At 42.3% G+C, this 14,836-nt stretch overlaps 1 protein-coding gene across 2 annotated transcripts in view; it reads right to left on the bottom strand.

Annotated features, from left to right (window-relative positions):
* The window catches only part of eEFSec (eukaryotic translation elongation factor, selenocysteine-specific), an 18,886-nt gene extending 4,050 nt beyond the window's left edge, over nucleotides 1–14,836 (bottom strand). Inside the window, exons 1-7 of one of the 2 annotated variants that reach the window (XM_089581678.1) lie at nucleotides 14,394–14,835; nucleotides 13,674–13,843; nucleotides 12,462–12,551; nucleotides 11,206–11,391; nucleotides 9,727–9,810; nucleotides 8,253–8,446; nucleotides 6,425–6,698 (exon numbers count right to left, since the gene is read on the bottom strand). In XM_089581678.1, the coding sequence (XP_089437804.1) occupies nucleotides 6,425–6,698; nucleotides 8,253–8,446; nucleotides 9,727–9,810; nucleotides 11,206–11,391; nucleotides 12,462–12,551; nucleotides 13,674–13,843; nucleotides 14,394–14,664 (1,269 nt within the window). In that variant the 5' untranslated portion in view covers nucleotides 14,665–14,835. Of the gene's footprint in view, nucleotides 1–6,424; nucleotides 6,699–8,252; nucleotides 8,447–9,726; nucleotides 9,811–11,205; nucleotides 11,392–12,461; nucleotides 12,552–13,673; nucleotides 13,844–14,393 lie in introns of both variants that reach the window. The other variant, XM_089581680.1, reaches the window with a different exon arrangement.

Raw genomic sequence — 14,836 nt, 5'->3', positions numbered from 1 at the left:
AGACACACTAGACTTTTCTTTCCATGCTATTTCTGCAAAATGGTGTGTAAGTCGTTAGTAAACATTGATTGTCTCATTAAACTTGCCTGTGCCCCGTCAATAACTTAATTGAATTTTTTTCTCCAATGCAGTTTCAGCAGCCAAAGTGTGGTTACGATAAAATGATGCATTAAAAAAACTAACATATCAGGTACTTCTTCACTTTATGTCATCCTGGCTCCTGGGGAAGGCTAGGGTAAGAAATGGAGCAAATAGAAATTATGAAGCAGCGATTATAATGCAGTTTTTGTCGGCCTTATCTGATCCCAAACCTACTTGTTGCATCATAGGAGAAGCAATCCAGTTGTAAATTGTTTACCAGGTGAAGGCAAATTCCATGCGGTGATCCATGTTCACTATCAAAGGAAGAACGCACAACAAAAATTTGGTGCCTCCACCCCTTTGATCTGCCTCTCGCATGCACTGGCATATTGCAATGCCATTGGTGTGAACTGCATTACTCTGCACTGTTCATGTAAAGAACATTCAACATGATGAGAAACTGCATATTTAATCCAGTGGCTAAATACTACTATTTTGTTAATTCAGGGTCACTAAAAATTATTGATATCATGGACACAAGGCGGATTTGTTTGTTAGCAGCAAGTGGCTCTCGCCTAGCAACTCAATGCTACAGATTGCTCTGCCCCCACACCACCCATTTCAGAGAACCAGGTGCTCAGCGTGAGAAAAGAAGAGCCTGTTTAAATCGCTTCATTACTCAAACAAGCCAGATGAAGATGACAACCAACGATTACAGAAGAAAGGCGGGCCAGATAAAATGCTGGTTAATAGTATGTGTGGTCAACCCACGAGCCCTGCCCTAGTGCCTTATGTAGAGACGCTGAGTAGTGCATGCCCAGCTCAGGGCGCATTGCAGCGTTTCAATGCTCCTCAAAATAGCTTCGAATGAGAGCCATTCTCTGATGGGCAATTGCAGGAGTTTTGCTGTGGCCTGAGAGAGGAGCACAGTCCAGTTAAAATTCAGGTATTTAAGGTGTCGATACTTACTACAAAGCTCAGATGGCACCTTTGAAGAAGTTATGCTGCTTATTTAGCAGTAATGTGCAAAGTGAGGATAGAGGTAAATGGAGCATGCGAGTGGTAGCTGATCTAAGTAAAGGTGCTTTGCGGCTTTATTTGGCACAAACTGCCTCTTTGCCGCTCACACCATGATAAGTGGGTGTTCGATTAGTTGCTAGCACCAACATTGTGCACTGACTCCACTTTTATTTAGTCTGCTTGAAATGATCAATATGACGCCATTTCACTGCATTTGCTTCGGCATAGCCTTTGCATTTTATTGCGCAGTGCTATTGTCTGAGGTGCATGAGGAACAGAAAAGCATGAGATGGATAGTAGAATGCAGGCTAGTACATATGATTTTCCCCTTTTTTCACACACTTTCCGTGTCACTCTCCTTGCTGGCTACATGAATTTTCGCACTTCTCAGATGTGGATATCAAGGTGCTTGCGAAGCTTCAAGCATGCATCAAGGCTTCTGTGGCACAGATTGAATGAGTTCAAATACCTGGGCTGACAGAAAAAAAAACAATGACTTCACTCATGCCATGATGCGCACACCTCCGCAGCTCAAAATTTACGAATGGAACAAAAGTAAAGACAAAGAAATTTGTTATAAAATCAGTGGTGCCAGCTTTAAATTTACTATTCTTTTGTGCTGTTTCCACCGATGGTCTATAGGCAGATGCACAGCAAGATGAGACTTAAACAAATCTGATGCTGCACCTTGAGGCATGCCAAGAGTCTCACACACACTAAAGGGAAAGCAAGGCACTGTTAAATTTTAGCGGCAACTAAGCCTGCTTCTCATGCAACAAATGCACTAGAAGCCATGTCACATATAATGGTACCAAGGACCAATGCTAAAGACGCCACAAGCATGCACAAAGTCAGTGACACTGCCATTTGAAAAAGCGTCACATCAGAAGTGTTGGCAAAATGACGGCAAGCAGCGCAAAGGAAGAGCCACTGGCAGTGCAGAGCACGCACGTGCATGCTGCAGTGCATGGTCGCCTTAATTCAAATGTCATGAAATATCTGATGCATTTTTCGGTACCCATATTTATATGCACTCCAGCTAATGGTGAATTTCATGCCAGCTACATTCTATGTGCACTGGTCAGCCTACTGCTGGAGATGAGTGAAAAAATAGTATTGGTATATTCTGACAGATCTAGTCCTTCGTGGTAAAACTGAGTGCAGAACTAGTGGTTTTACTAAGAGGCTATATTTTTAAATGAACAGAGAAAAACTAAGGCCAGAATCAATGGCAACGATGTGCTGTGTTAAAACTGTCGCTCTGTTGGTAGGTGGGTCATATTGCTGGGAGTTAACACACTATATCGATGAATATGATGCACCACTGAACGAAGAGTTAATGTTGGTTGAAATAAACTCTAGGCAACTTATTTTTATGCTCTTGAAAATTAGTTATGATGTCGTGCACCACAGTTTAATTCTGAGTCTTCATTTTTTTCGTGTGTTTAAAAAAAAAAAAGCACATCATATAACCAAAGCTACTACTATGCTGATAGCAATGAAGCTGCCACTGACGTTACTCATGTTGCTTGTAGCAGTACAGTGCTGGCTCCTTGGGTTGCTGCATTGTTTCCATATCATACCTACAGTGTTTAAACTCTGGCTCTACAAGTCCAACCTCGATATAACGAGAAAGTGATATTACGAATTATTGGCTATACCAAATTTTCCTAAATTTTTTTACATGCAATTTTTGCTTTCTATATCGAATGCAGTGGGCCATAAAATGTATATATTGAACTCCCCAGTGCCAACTGCAGTGCCTGCTCACATGGCAGGCAGCAGGCTTTGCTGCACTACACAAGTGACTGGTGTTGGTGTGGCAAACATTCGCGCTAAGGTTTGCATTTCTATTTAGCACTTGCCAACAGCGCCACGGAAGATACATCGACGTAGAGGGCCAGGAGTCAGGCGGTCAGCATGCGTTCAAGCCTCTGGCACTTGTCAACAGCGCCCCGGAAGCAGCAGCATGGATGGTCGTAGCCTTGCAGCAACCATCCTACGCTCATGTCGGTTGTCACGCGGGTTGTGAAAAGGCGCAGGCCTCACTCTGACGTACCATTTTCCACAAGACATGGCTACAATGTGGGAAAGCCACTCTAGCTGGCACTTGGCCTGCCACTGCTGTGTGTTGGCGGAGCTGTGTTGGGAAGCCAGCCTAAATGGTGCTCGGTTTATTGCGGCCTCCGGTATCGTCGCGAGTGGCTTCAAAATGGCACTAAAACTTTGGAAAAGGTTTCTTCGCTTCTCTAGTAAAAGTTGCTTGAGTTTCTGCCCTTTCACTGATTAAAATTCCGCTGCTGCTGCGTGTGTTTTTGATCAAATTTTGGCTATATCGAACTATTCTACAATTTTTTACCTGGTCGCTATTATGCCATGCTCCCCACTGCCATGGAAGCGGGCACGCCTGCAGTGTCACAGTTGGAGATGCCGTCTACCAAATGGAAGGGAACAATGCCACCTAAAAAATTGTTTTAAAATGTTCCACTGTGCTCCTTAGTGCCAGAGCTGGATACATGTTCAAGTTGGTGAGGAGCTTTTGAGTAGCACTAAGACAGAACATACAGTAGATAAAAATTCAGTAAACTGACCCTTAAACATGACATAACACTTGCTGATAAAGGCTTGTTTCTGTGTAAGCTGGGTTTTTTATTTCCAGAAGCAGTTGCAACTGCAACGTTTCAAGATTTTTCCTGACTGATCATTTGCAAGGAAGTTCACTGCTCATATGCACACCCCAGTTTGCAGTGCCTAAGCTGTCTGAAACAAAAACCTGCGGCACAGGTTGTCATGCAGAGGCAACTACAGGCATAAGGGAATGTGGATGAAGAATTCAGCACCGCAGCAAACTTCTGTCCTCAAAAAATAATTAAGCTTGGTGATGGTGTTAGCAGCATGTGCACTTAGAAGAATCGGAATAACGTGGTTTTTGGGCTGCATTCTATGTAAATATGACAATAAAATTTCTGCATAACAAGCACTCATCGGTAGACCAGCCTAGAGCACTGCAGAATAGCAAGTGCATAGCCACAATAAGAATGCGAGACTAGATGACTTGCCTCGTAAGTAAAGTTGGAAATAGCACTGTGCATCCATGGTTATTAATATAAGAAGCAAAAGCAAACATGAGACCTCATGGGCAATATGGGGCATGCATGCAGTCCTTTTTCTTTGTCTTTTTTTATAAACTGCCCACAGGGCAATGCTTGACCCTATGAGAATACCATTACAGAAATGGTGACAGCACTAAGGTTTACTCTTTGAAAACTAGACCAGCAAGTAATATACATTCATAGTTTACAATGCTACACTTCTCCCAAGTTGATGAAATGCGAAGCTGGCCTTGGCCACCTGCTTTGGCAACTTACATTCATGCTTAGTTCTCCTGCACCTTTTGATTAAGTCTAGACTGTCCTACACCAGGTTTCATGTGTTATCTTTCTTCTGAATGCAAGTGGCTTCAAGTAAGTACTTTCGCGCCCAGGCATTCTGTAACCTCATGCTACAACTGTCTGCACACTTCACTACAAAAAACACAGCTTTTGCTTTCACTGTGCAAGAACATCTACCAATTTTTTACAGCCTTCTTGCTTTAAGTTATAGACTGGCTATTTGTGTTATATTGAAGGATATCATCTCATACCTAATTCACTGTGCTATTTCTTCACGACTTTTCGGCTGAAAAAGGCATAAAAGATGTCCTCGCTGCCCGTCATGATTAAACATAGTGAGCACAGTGACTGGTGCACTGACCATGTTTGTTACTAGGACTGATTTAGTGTAAAAAGATTATAACATGACAGAAAAGTGACTACATGTGAAACCTGCCCTGATGAATTTTTTTATTTTATACGCAAAATGTCATTCCCAGACCATGGCTTATTGATTTCAGTGCATTTATTACCATAATTTTTGGAGGTCTTTCTTCCATGAATATAGGCAGGAAAAAGGCATAGAAAAAACAGCAGAGAGATTGTCTTCACAATGTACAGCAGCGCAAAACAAGTCCCAGACACACCTAGATATCCGAAAAACATGCTGTGTCAAGTTAAGTTCTGGACACAAAGTGAAGAACTCCACTAGGCATCACCTTCAGTGGCTACATAAGCACAGATACCAGAATGAATGCAGGCATAATAGAAAATGCTTGACAGCAATGACATCTTGAGGACTGCAGCTACGGTAAAACAGCCAGGTGGTGATGTGGTTAATTCTAAAGGTCCAATCCCAGAGTTCTGCCGTGTGATGCAGTTGACAATTTAAAGGGAAACTCTGGGAGATTTTTGAACACTCCTAGTTGATAGTCACATTACATTCCTTAGAGCCCCCTCTTGTCGCCACAATAAACCGTTTTTCAAAACACTGAGTGGAATCCTTTTAAAATGGCGAAAACAGCAAACTGAAACTAAAACCCAGTCTGTAGCCAGGGCTGATGCTTCACCTGACGCAGCGATGATATCACAAACGTTACTAGAAACACATTTGTACATGTGCTGAATGGCTGAAGCAGCGACTGAAAATGATGAGTCCTTTCATAAAAATGCCTGAGGTGACCTAATACAAGCCTCAATATTTTGTTAGGGAATCGGTAACGGGTATTAATGTGTAGGGGTTGTTTCCAATGTTGCAAATGCTGTGTTATCCACAGAAATCATCTGAATTGAGGCCATGAATATGGCAAGCTTTAAAATCAATTTGCATTGGAATGAACTGTCGCATGGCTACCAAACTTGGTGGAAGTAATCAGGAATGAAAGAAAAACCTATATTATAAGTTTCATTAGAAAACAGTGACCTCTAAAAACCTCCATAGCTACCCTTTCAGGTAGTTTGGTGGTTCCTAGGGGTGGGAAGTAGTAAAAGCACTAGTAATGTATGAGAAGTGGGTGACGGTACCGTTAAAAAGTAGCATTCAAGAAAGATAATATACTTTGCATGAGATGAATTTGTCATCTGCCTGACATTATACTGTATTTTTCACAATATGATATCCCCAAACTTGCAAAGCTCAATGCAGCTCTTGAGGGCTTCATAAAATTCGATTGCAGCGACGTCCTGCGACTATAAGTTGTGCACAAAGATGTGCCTAGTAATTGGACAGTAGCTGGCTGCGAACGTCACTTATGGTTCAGCGTTTGCACTCCTTATTCACTTACAGCATCACTCACAATGCAAACATAACTGCTTTGGCACTCAATTAGCAAACTATAGTGCCTTTTCAAAGACATGCCATGACACCGTTTCATGCATAAAAGGCACGTGGAATCGCGCACTGATTACAGCAGAATCCACAATCTCGCATTTGTGCTGTTGCTTGTGCTTACCTTAAAGACAGGCAGGCCTGCGAGTGCTGACCGGTCTGTGTAGCAGCGCTGGATACGGCCATGAAAAGCCAGCCTGCAGGCTTTTCCCTGAGGGTCCATGTCAAGACGGGAGCCGATGAGCAGCATGTCAGGTGCCAACAGTGCTGGCTGGTCCAGCTCAAGCAGAGCCCACTGCTCTTGGTTCTCAGCAGCTGGGCCACTCAGGAGTTCAGGGTCCCATCGCAGCCCCACCTCCTCCAGGGTTGAGCCCTGAGGGCAGCTCAAGAAGGACACCCTGCAATGGCCCCAAGGGGCCCCCTTCTATTAGGCTGAAGCCCAGGGCCACAACACTTCCAACTACAACATTTGTAGCAGTTACTGCTTCCTGTAAGCTTTTTACTGTGAAAAAAGCTCACGAAGCACTGCAATCACTTGTTTGTAACTGTGTGAGACCAAGGCAGGGCAAGAAAGAGCACAGAATGACACAAGCGCTCATGTGTTGTGCTCGTGTAACTGTGTGCTCTTTCATGCCCCATCTTGGTCTCTCGCTGTTTGGAAGCTATGAACAGCCAAATAGCCCGACAAGCGTCATTTCTGGACTAAGGACTTTTCGGTGCTTCTTTTTAGTCAAGTATAGTGGGCACTTATTGTAACTTTTCTTAATAATAATCAGACTAATAGCATTTATCTTCCACTCTGCTTGTCTTTCAGGTGTTTTCAGGTTTATTTTTGTTGTTACTGAAGCTCACAAGTAATTAGAGAAGACAAAACAATGCAAAAGACAAAACAATGCAAAAGTGTTGCATACTAATATTTATACCAGTAATAGTTTATATACCTGTTTACACAATATAGATTAGTAGGTGGCTACTGATAATCAGCTAATACTGATGAATCCAAATACTCCTTGCACCAAAACATAAGCTCTCACAAACATGGAGTCTACTGGACTCATGCAATACATTGGGGACATCTATGCATCTGTAATGTGTGTATACAAAGTATGGCTGTGCTCCGAGTAAAGATTTACAGTTATTACACTGATTAACTGAGTCCTTTAACTCTCTGTGGCATGGAATCAATTGTGGAAGTTCTCAAATTGTTGAAAAAGCGTCTATCACTGTTTTCATTAAGTCAGTGATGCCAGCTGCATTCCAAATTTCTCCTGGACAAAATGGTAGGGCCATTTCGTGTCCAGAAAAAAAGAATTGTTTTTCCAAAACAAGAAATAAAGATGGATGTCACAAAGTTTTAGGGCGCACCTATGAAGCGCCATCTGATGCTACTGCTTCTTTGTTCTCTGACGCGGTGTAATGTTCTCTTAAAGGATGCTGTAGCTGATTTTTAGTTGTGGAAACAGCTTCGAATGATGAGCAAAATAATTAAAAGTGTATAAATGTGTTTGCTACAAGAATAATGTTGTGTATCCATGAGCGTGGAAGTGAGCGGTTGCAAAGAAGTGTACGGTTTTGTAAAAAAGTAGGTCCTAAATAATACGCACACAAATTTTCAGATTTGTTCTCTATAGTAGAACATAATGCATGTCTGAAAGGGTTGTCAACTGATGGGTCACTAGAATGAACATGCATTACACCATGATTAAAACACAAGTGGCACACACATACACTAACCATATTCACTTGCATTGCAAATGCACTGCACAATAAATGCACTCTCTACATTTGTGATTAAAATTTGGGAAAATTTCGGTTGACTGCAGTGCGAGTTTTACCACATGTAGTGAATGCACCTCCCAAATTAGCATCATGTTTTCTGACAGAAAGAGTGCATTCATTGCGCCGACTGTACCGTAGACAGCATTTGGGCAGTTCACGAAGGTGGTCCAGACCTGGCCATGAGGGTGGCATGCAGGGCTGAGAGGTGGAACCGGCTGCCAGAGGGGCAGGGACCGCGGAAGTGAGCCACAGGCTGCACCCGTGCCAGGAGGAACAGCTGTGCCCCCAGATGGCCAGGAGTGCACACCAAGCCTCGCTCGAGCAACGATGCCTCCAGCTGACCCACACACACGCCCACACGATCACCCTGCACGCAAGCAACACTGGACTATTGCAAGCTCTGCAGGTGTACGTTAGGGTAGGGCAAGGAAGCAGAGCGCAGCAAATGTTCAATGGTGTGCACTTCTGGATTGAGCGCCAAAAGTACCAGAAGTTCACATTCTCGCATTCTACCCACTCAGATATGTGCTGCCCTAGAGGCAAAGCATGCAGGTGACACAGTTATCATTTCACTTTCATCCAATGGCACAGCAAAACATTTTTTTTCAGAGGGGGCTAAGGTGTGCTGAACCATCAAGGAGAATGAGTGGGTGAAGAAACTGGTGCTGTTTACATGTAGTCGACCACATTCACTAGGTTAGACACAGTGAGATAGAAAAATATGAATTAAATACACATTATATAACACACAGCAACTGCAGCACACGTTGCTATCAGTGTTAAATGAAAAATAACAGCATCAAAAGAAAGCCAGATTAGTTGTTTGCTCCAATTAAGGCGCTCCAACTTAAAGCCACACAAACAATTGCAACAACTGGAATGAACTGTTTTTCAAATAAGCCACCTGATATCTTTGTCTCAATGATTACTATGTCCAATTCTGATACGAACAAATGCAAATTTGAAAGAAAAACAATGTCATTATTAAGTGCACAAAGAAATGAAAACTTGCATGCTGTACAGAACCAAGCCTTCCCATAGTCTCTGGCATTAGCAGAACTGCTCTTTTGTTAAAAGCTTAATGTGGAGAAACGTGAATTTTTTTCTTTCCTCACCATTTTAAAGACGCCTCTAGAATGCTGGAACTTCATTTTTCCTCCCATGTTTTGCAAGAAAACCAATGAAATCTTGCTGCAGACAGTTAAGAAGGTCTGCAGCATCACCAAGCCATGCTACATGAGGAAGACCAGCCAAGTAAGGTGCACTACTGGCAAGACAATGTTACTCCAAACACTGTTTTGTTGAAATGTTGTCCGAGAGCTCACTTTGCACAGTAAAAATTAGCCACCTTTTTTATGCATGCTGCCTACATGCAGCCAACTGGGAAAGGTTAGTATCTGTTTACATACATAATTATGAAATACATACTGCAGCTAACACTGTTAGCAGGCAAGGCCCGAGGTCTCCCCTTCCCCCACCCCCGGTCATCCTAGAAGTTTCCCGTTAAGCATGCACCATTCTCCCCGCCCCCTTTCTGGTGTAAAATAAATTGCCTCGCGCCCCTCCCGAAAATAATTTCTGGCTACGTGCCCGACTGTTAGTTTCAATTTCCTGTACAGAGAGGCAAAAGATATGCCTGACCCTTACCTGTATTGCCCTGTTAACTGGCTTCCGAAACATTTGGATGCTTTTGACCTTTTTTGTCACTTTCAAAGATGGAATCTCTACCACCTGCACAACAAAAGATTTATTGCACATAAGTTCTGTTCACCACATTTTCAACTACAGCACTGCAACCTCCAATACTCTTGATGATTCAGCTGTCATCAGGTGCCTATATTCAACAGTTTAGAATTATTTACCAAGGCATTTTTCACATAATTTAAAACAAAAAGGTCATTGACATATTTATTAATTAAATACTTGATTACTCACAAAATGAAAACAGACCTGCTCACAGAGGCAGCGCCCAACAACAACGCATCAGTTTTATCCACATAGAGTATGCAAGTATAACATTCTGCCTTTCCTCTTTTTTAATCACCAGTCTTACACAGGTTGGTGCCCTGAATATTGTTGATTGTTGCCACCTTCCACACTCACTGGTTAGTGCACTTTCTCCTATGGTGCCAAAGCACACATTAATAGTATCCGAGGTGCAACATAACTGCAAAGCAAGATTCCTACTTTTTGTGAAACACTCTTTCTTTTTCCCACTATTTTTTTTTTTTAATTTCAAAGAAGCCAGCAATGCTGCGTTAGGGAAATTCTTGGTTTCAAGATAGAATAAAAGACAAGCAAAAACAGAAAAAGAACTTTTCATATTTTAAAATTAAAATTTTCATGCCGAAGCTGTGCCTGAGGGTGCACCATTGTGGACAACTTCGGATTAATTTCAATTATCTGCAGTTCCTTAACGCACAATGAAAGCTCAGCACAAGATAATTTTTTCATTTTAATTTCAACGAAATGTAGCTGCTCCACCTAGAATTCTGCCTCTACAGATCGCCACAGCCATTGAGCTACAACAGCGAGTACTTTCTATCTTTTTCATCAATTAGTGCATGAGCACCTTAACGCGGTGAGAAACAATGATTCATAAAGTTTTAATGTCTGCAAAGTTTCGCTTCAACAAAGACAGTACATCTTGCAGATGTCCTACAACACAAAGTCAACGATAACGTAGAAGCCTTTCTGTATTTTAACATGACAGTGTTAAGAGTTCTGCTAAGGAGAAAAGCCAGCGTCGGCGTGAGCGAAAAATCCCTGGACAAACAACCTAGACAACTCACGTGACCTTGTGACGTCATGACAACCTGCCCATGAAAATGTAAGCAAACTGACCATCATGGCCAGTGGCAGTTAAATTAATGGTTGGTTGTGAGAGGTTGCTCGGGAATAACAACTGGGGTCTCGCAAGCCCTACCAGTGGCCGTCCCTCCCATAGCGTAGAAGTGGCGCATCACTCAACCGCTGGGGACTCACAGTGATCTATGGATGTAAAGTAGAAAAACCTGTTCTGCATATATTCCAGGTTTTATTTCATGAATATGCAAACAACTGTGCAGAGAAATCTGTAGACGTTGATAGCAATGCCGAGAAAAAAATTGAGAAATGAGCACTCACATCATTCACAGCGACTGAGCCCTGCAGAATGGTACCTGTGAGCACTGTACCCTGGCCCTTGACTAAGAAGCAGTGATCCACTGACAGCACAAGGGGCCCCTTATCCTGTCGCTCAGGCAACCGAGCTGCCTGACAGAGGGCCTCTACAAGATCATCGAGCCCGAGCGTCGCTGCGTGGTCAACATTCTGCAAAGATTTAATTGAAATAAGACAATGTGCGCAAGTTGTACCGACAGCCTCGAGCGTCGCTGTGTGGTCAACGTTCTGCAAAGATTTAATTGAAATAAGACAATATGCGCAAGTTGTACAGACAGTTTATGGCAGCGGTGCTTGCCAAGTAGCGTGGTTTTCAGTGATTCCGTTTTTAGCACAACACTAGGCCTGTGCGTATATTCAATAATTTTAAATATTCGGTCCAATAGTAAAGTATCCAATATTCGATTCGATGCGAATGCTTGGTATTCGAATTCTCGAAGTACTCGTCTTGAGCGAATAACGTTTCCAGAACTCTTGTTTCATGTGGTTTCAGTTCAACCTACCTCCTCCGGAACGGCACAGAAAAACATAAAAGCTGGTGACATACTTTCCCAAGCAAATTATCATATGCACACAAAAAAGATTACGTCTTGTGAGAAAATAAATGAGTCTAAGTACGTACTACCACCTCGGCATTCTGTACATTAAATGTTTTGTTTGCCATTAAATGGCAGTTTCTTCACTCTATAAGTAAACCAACCACTTATTTTATTTGAAAAAACCCTGTTTAATATTTTCGACCAAAAGCTGTAGACTGCATATTTTTCTTGCTTATACAGAATTTTCATAACATTACAATAAACTCTAGGGCTCTGAGAAGCTTTTGCACACTGTTTACCATAAAGTAGATCTGGCTCCACCTGCTCTATCAGTTGAAATCTTTTGGAAAACCTCACTCCCTTTGATACAAGAGCTGATACAAGCAGTTGACTCTCTTTTCCACCGCTGCAATCTACGGAATCTAAAATTCATGAAAACATTGTCTGCTGACTTTGACTTATTGTCGAAGTACATGGCAGTGCATATCATGCGATTTAATATTACCTTATATACTATTACAGATGGCATGCCTGCACATACCCATTTGCCTAAAGAAATTCCGCAACCTCCAAACGAATCCTCCTGTGGTTTGTTGAGAAATTAAGCTCACAGAATGTTTATACATGCTATTGGTTCTCTTGAAACCGGAGCCATTTAATAAAGTAGAGCAGGTTCCTTACCTCAGCTCCACCAGGGTTTGCGGCCACAGGAATAATGGCAGCATCAGCAAATTTGGTCTTCTCTAATGTCTTTTTCAGCCTTTTTGTAGTCTACATAAACAACAACGTAAGGAAACATGATACTTTGTAACACTTCACATGGGGTTCCATGTAGTGTGAGCCGAGTTTTCGATGAACGCTCTCACAAATTGCAGAAATACAACTGAAATCGTACCATCTGCAGTTACTTACACAAAACTGGTATATCTTTTTACTTAGCAATAGCCTAACTGATGCAGTAGTTAACATTAAGACATGCAAGTTTCAAGTAGAAAGCTTTAGAGCACCAAAAGGAAACATGAATAGCCAAATACCTATAAATACAGGAGTAAGCACAGCCAGGTGTAAGATGTTTAAAAACATTCCTTGCAAAACACACTTTCGAATTAAACCAAACCTAAAATTGCACAAACTTTGATTTTCTTTTGACTTTCTATCTCGCCTAATTAAAACGTTCCGTAATTTCCCAGTACTTGAGCATTGTGAAATAAATGCATTTAGAAGACATCTGAATGCTACAGATCTACTTCGCTTCATCAGAATAAGCCTCTGCGAACTCATTTCAGTTGAGTGAACTTTCAACTGTGTGAAAATTTCTTTAGAATCCCCTGAAGTTTGTTCAAGCAGTATTTCACTGTGCAGCCTTCTAATGTGTTTACGGCTACAGAAAAACTTATATTGGCCCAGGGTACTGCAGTTGAACTTCGTTATAACAAAGTTGAAGGGGCCTGGTGATTGCTTCGTTATGGCCCGTGTTGACCGAGCTTCCAATGGTAATAGTCATTCCTTCATTATGCCCATTATTCCCCTATAAACAGTTTCGTTATAACGAGGTTCAACTGTATTATGCAACCGCCACTTATCTGGTAAATGAGAATAACCTTCTTGTTTCAAAATCCACCCTACCTAGCATGTTTTTCTAAACGTATTACATTGGCATAACAATGATACATCAATTTTCATCACAAAGCAGACCTGACGAAAATCAACTGTAAACAAACATACATGAATGCAATTTCACATCCTTCAGTACAACACAACATCACCTACACAACCTAAAAATGAACACAAACATTGCAACATGCAGATATTATACTGCACTGATGGTAATATCACATCATAATATAAATGGCATTTCAGGGAGCCCTCAAGAGCAGAGAAGGAAAGTGTCACCTTGTCAATAAGCTTCGCTCTATCAGCATCTGGCAGCAAGTCAATCTTGTTGAGGACCAGAAGCATATGGTCGCAGGTTATTTCACCTAAGACGAGGCACTCGGCTGTTTGTGTCTGGATGCCCTTGGTCACGTCTATTACCAGCATCATCAAATCAATGATTTGGGCACCTGGGTGAAAGGATGATAAACGTGAGCTTTTTAGACAATTCAGAAATGCGTGTGCTGAGTAAACAGTGCTAATGCTTAATCAAATACACCGTTAGAGCAGTGTAAACATCGTAGCGGCATGTCTGGTTCCAAAAGGTCACGCCAGGCTAACTTTCACACAAGGATGTAAACAAGTAAGTTGCAAGTAAATTTCAAGGATTCGATGGCCTGCAAAGGCCGCTGAATTATCTACGAGTGAGAAGGGGTACGCCAAGGCTCTTGCACGCTCAGCGCCAATGCTAATGCCAGTGAAAACCCGCGTTACGATAGGTATTTGAACGTTGCTTTCCGTGCGACTAAGTCCTTCGTAAGATAGCTATTGAGCTATGGCTGCATAGAGAAGGATTTTTCATTAATCGCACAGAACCTATTACAGCCAATAGCGTATTTGAAGCCCACATATACGAAACCATTAAACTGTGACCACTGACTAGCCGTGTTGTGGACAGAACGGCGCAGTCCAAGCAGCTACTCACCGAGAAGTTTCGTGCAACTGAACAGGGCCACTTACCACCAATAATTGTGCGTATTAACGAAGCATGTCCAGGACAATCGACTAGGGTGAAGTGAAGATTCCTGCACTGACTCTTCAAGTGCTCAGGAGCCTCCACTTGAAAAGACGAGAAACCAAGATCGAGCGTGATTCCGCGCGCCTGACTTTGTGGGTTCTTGTCAAAGCAAGCTGTACTTGCTGTTGTGCTCAGGGATTTCGCTAGAGATGTCTTCCCGCTGTCTACATGACCTAACACACCGACATTCAGGTTGAAAGTGTCGACCACCATGGCGCAAAATGAAAACGAGAGAAAGAGGCGAAACAATCATCAAGTAAACGCCGCCACGCCGCTGTTATCACATCTAATCGCGTCTCGGAATCGAAACTGTTAGTGACTTGGATGCTTGGATTGTCTTACAACTGACTGTTACAATCATGCCAAAAAAACCCTGTGCTTGCTA

This window comes from Amblyomma mixtum, chromosome 3 (assembly GCF_055824585.1).
Source record: "Amblyomma mixtum isolate Tamu chromosome 3, ASM5582458v1, whole genome shotgun sequence".
NCBI classification, from domain to species: domain Eukaryota; kingdom Metazoa; phylum Arthropoda; class Arachnida; order Ixodida; family Ixodidae; genus Amblyomma; species Amblyomma mixtum.
The sequence above is the reverse complement of the archived record's forward strand: the minus strand, read 5'-3'. Positions and strand labels throughout refer to the sequence as shown.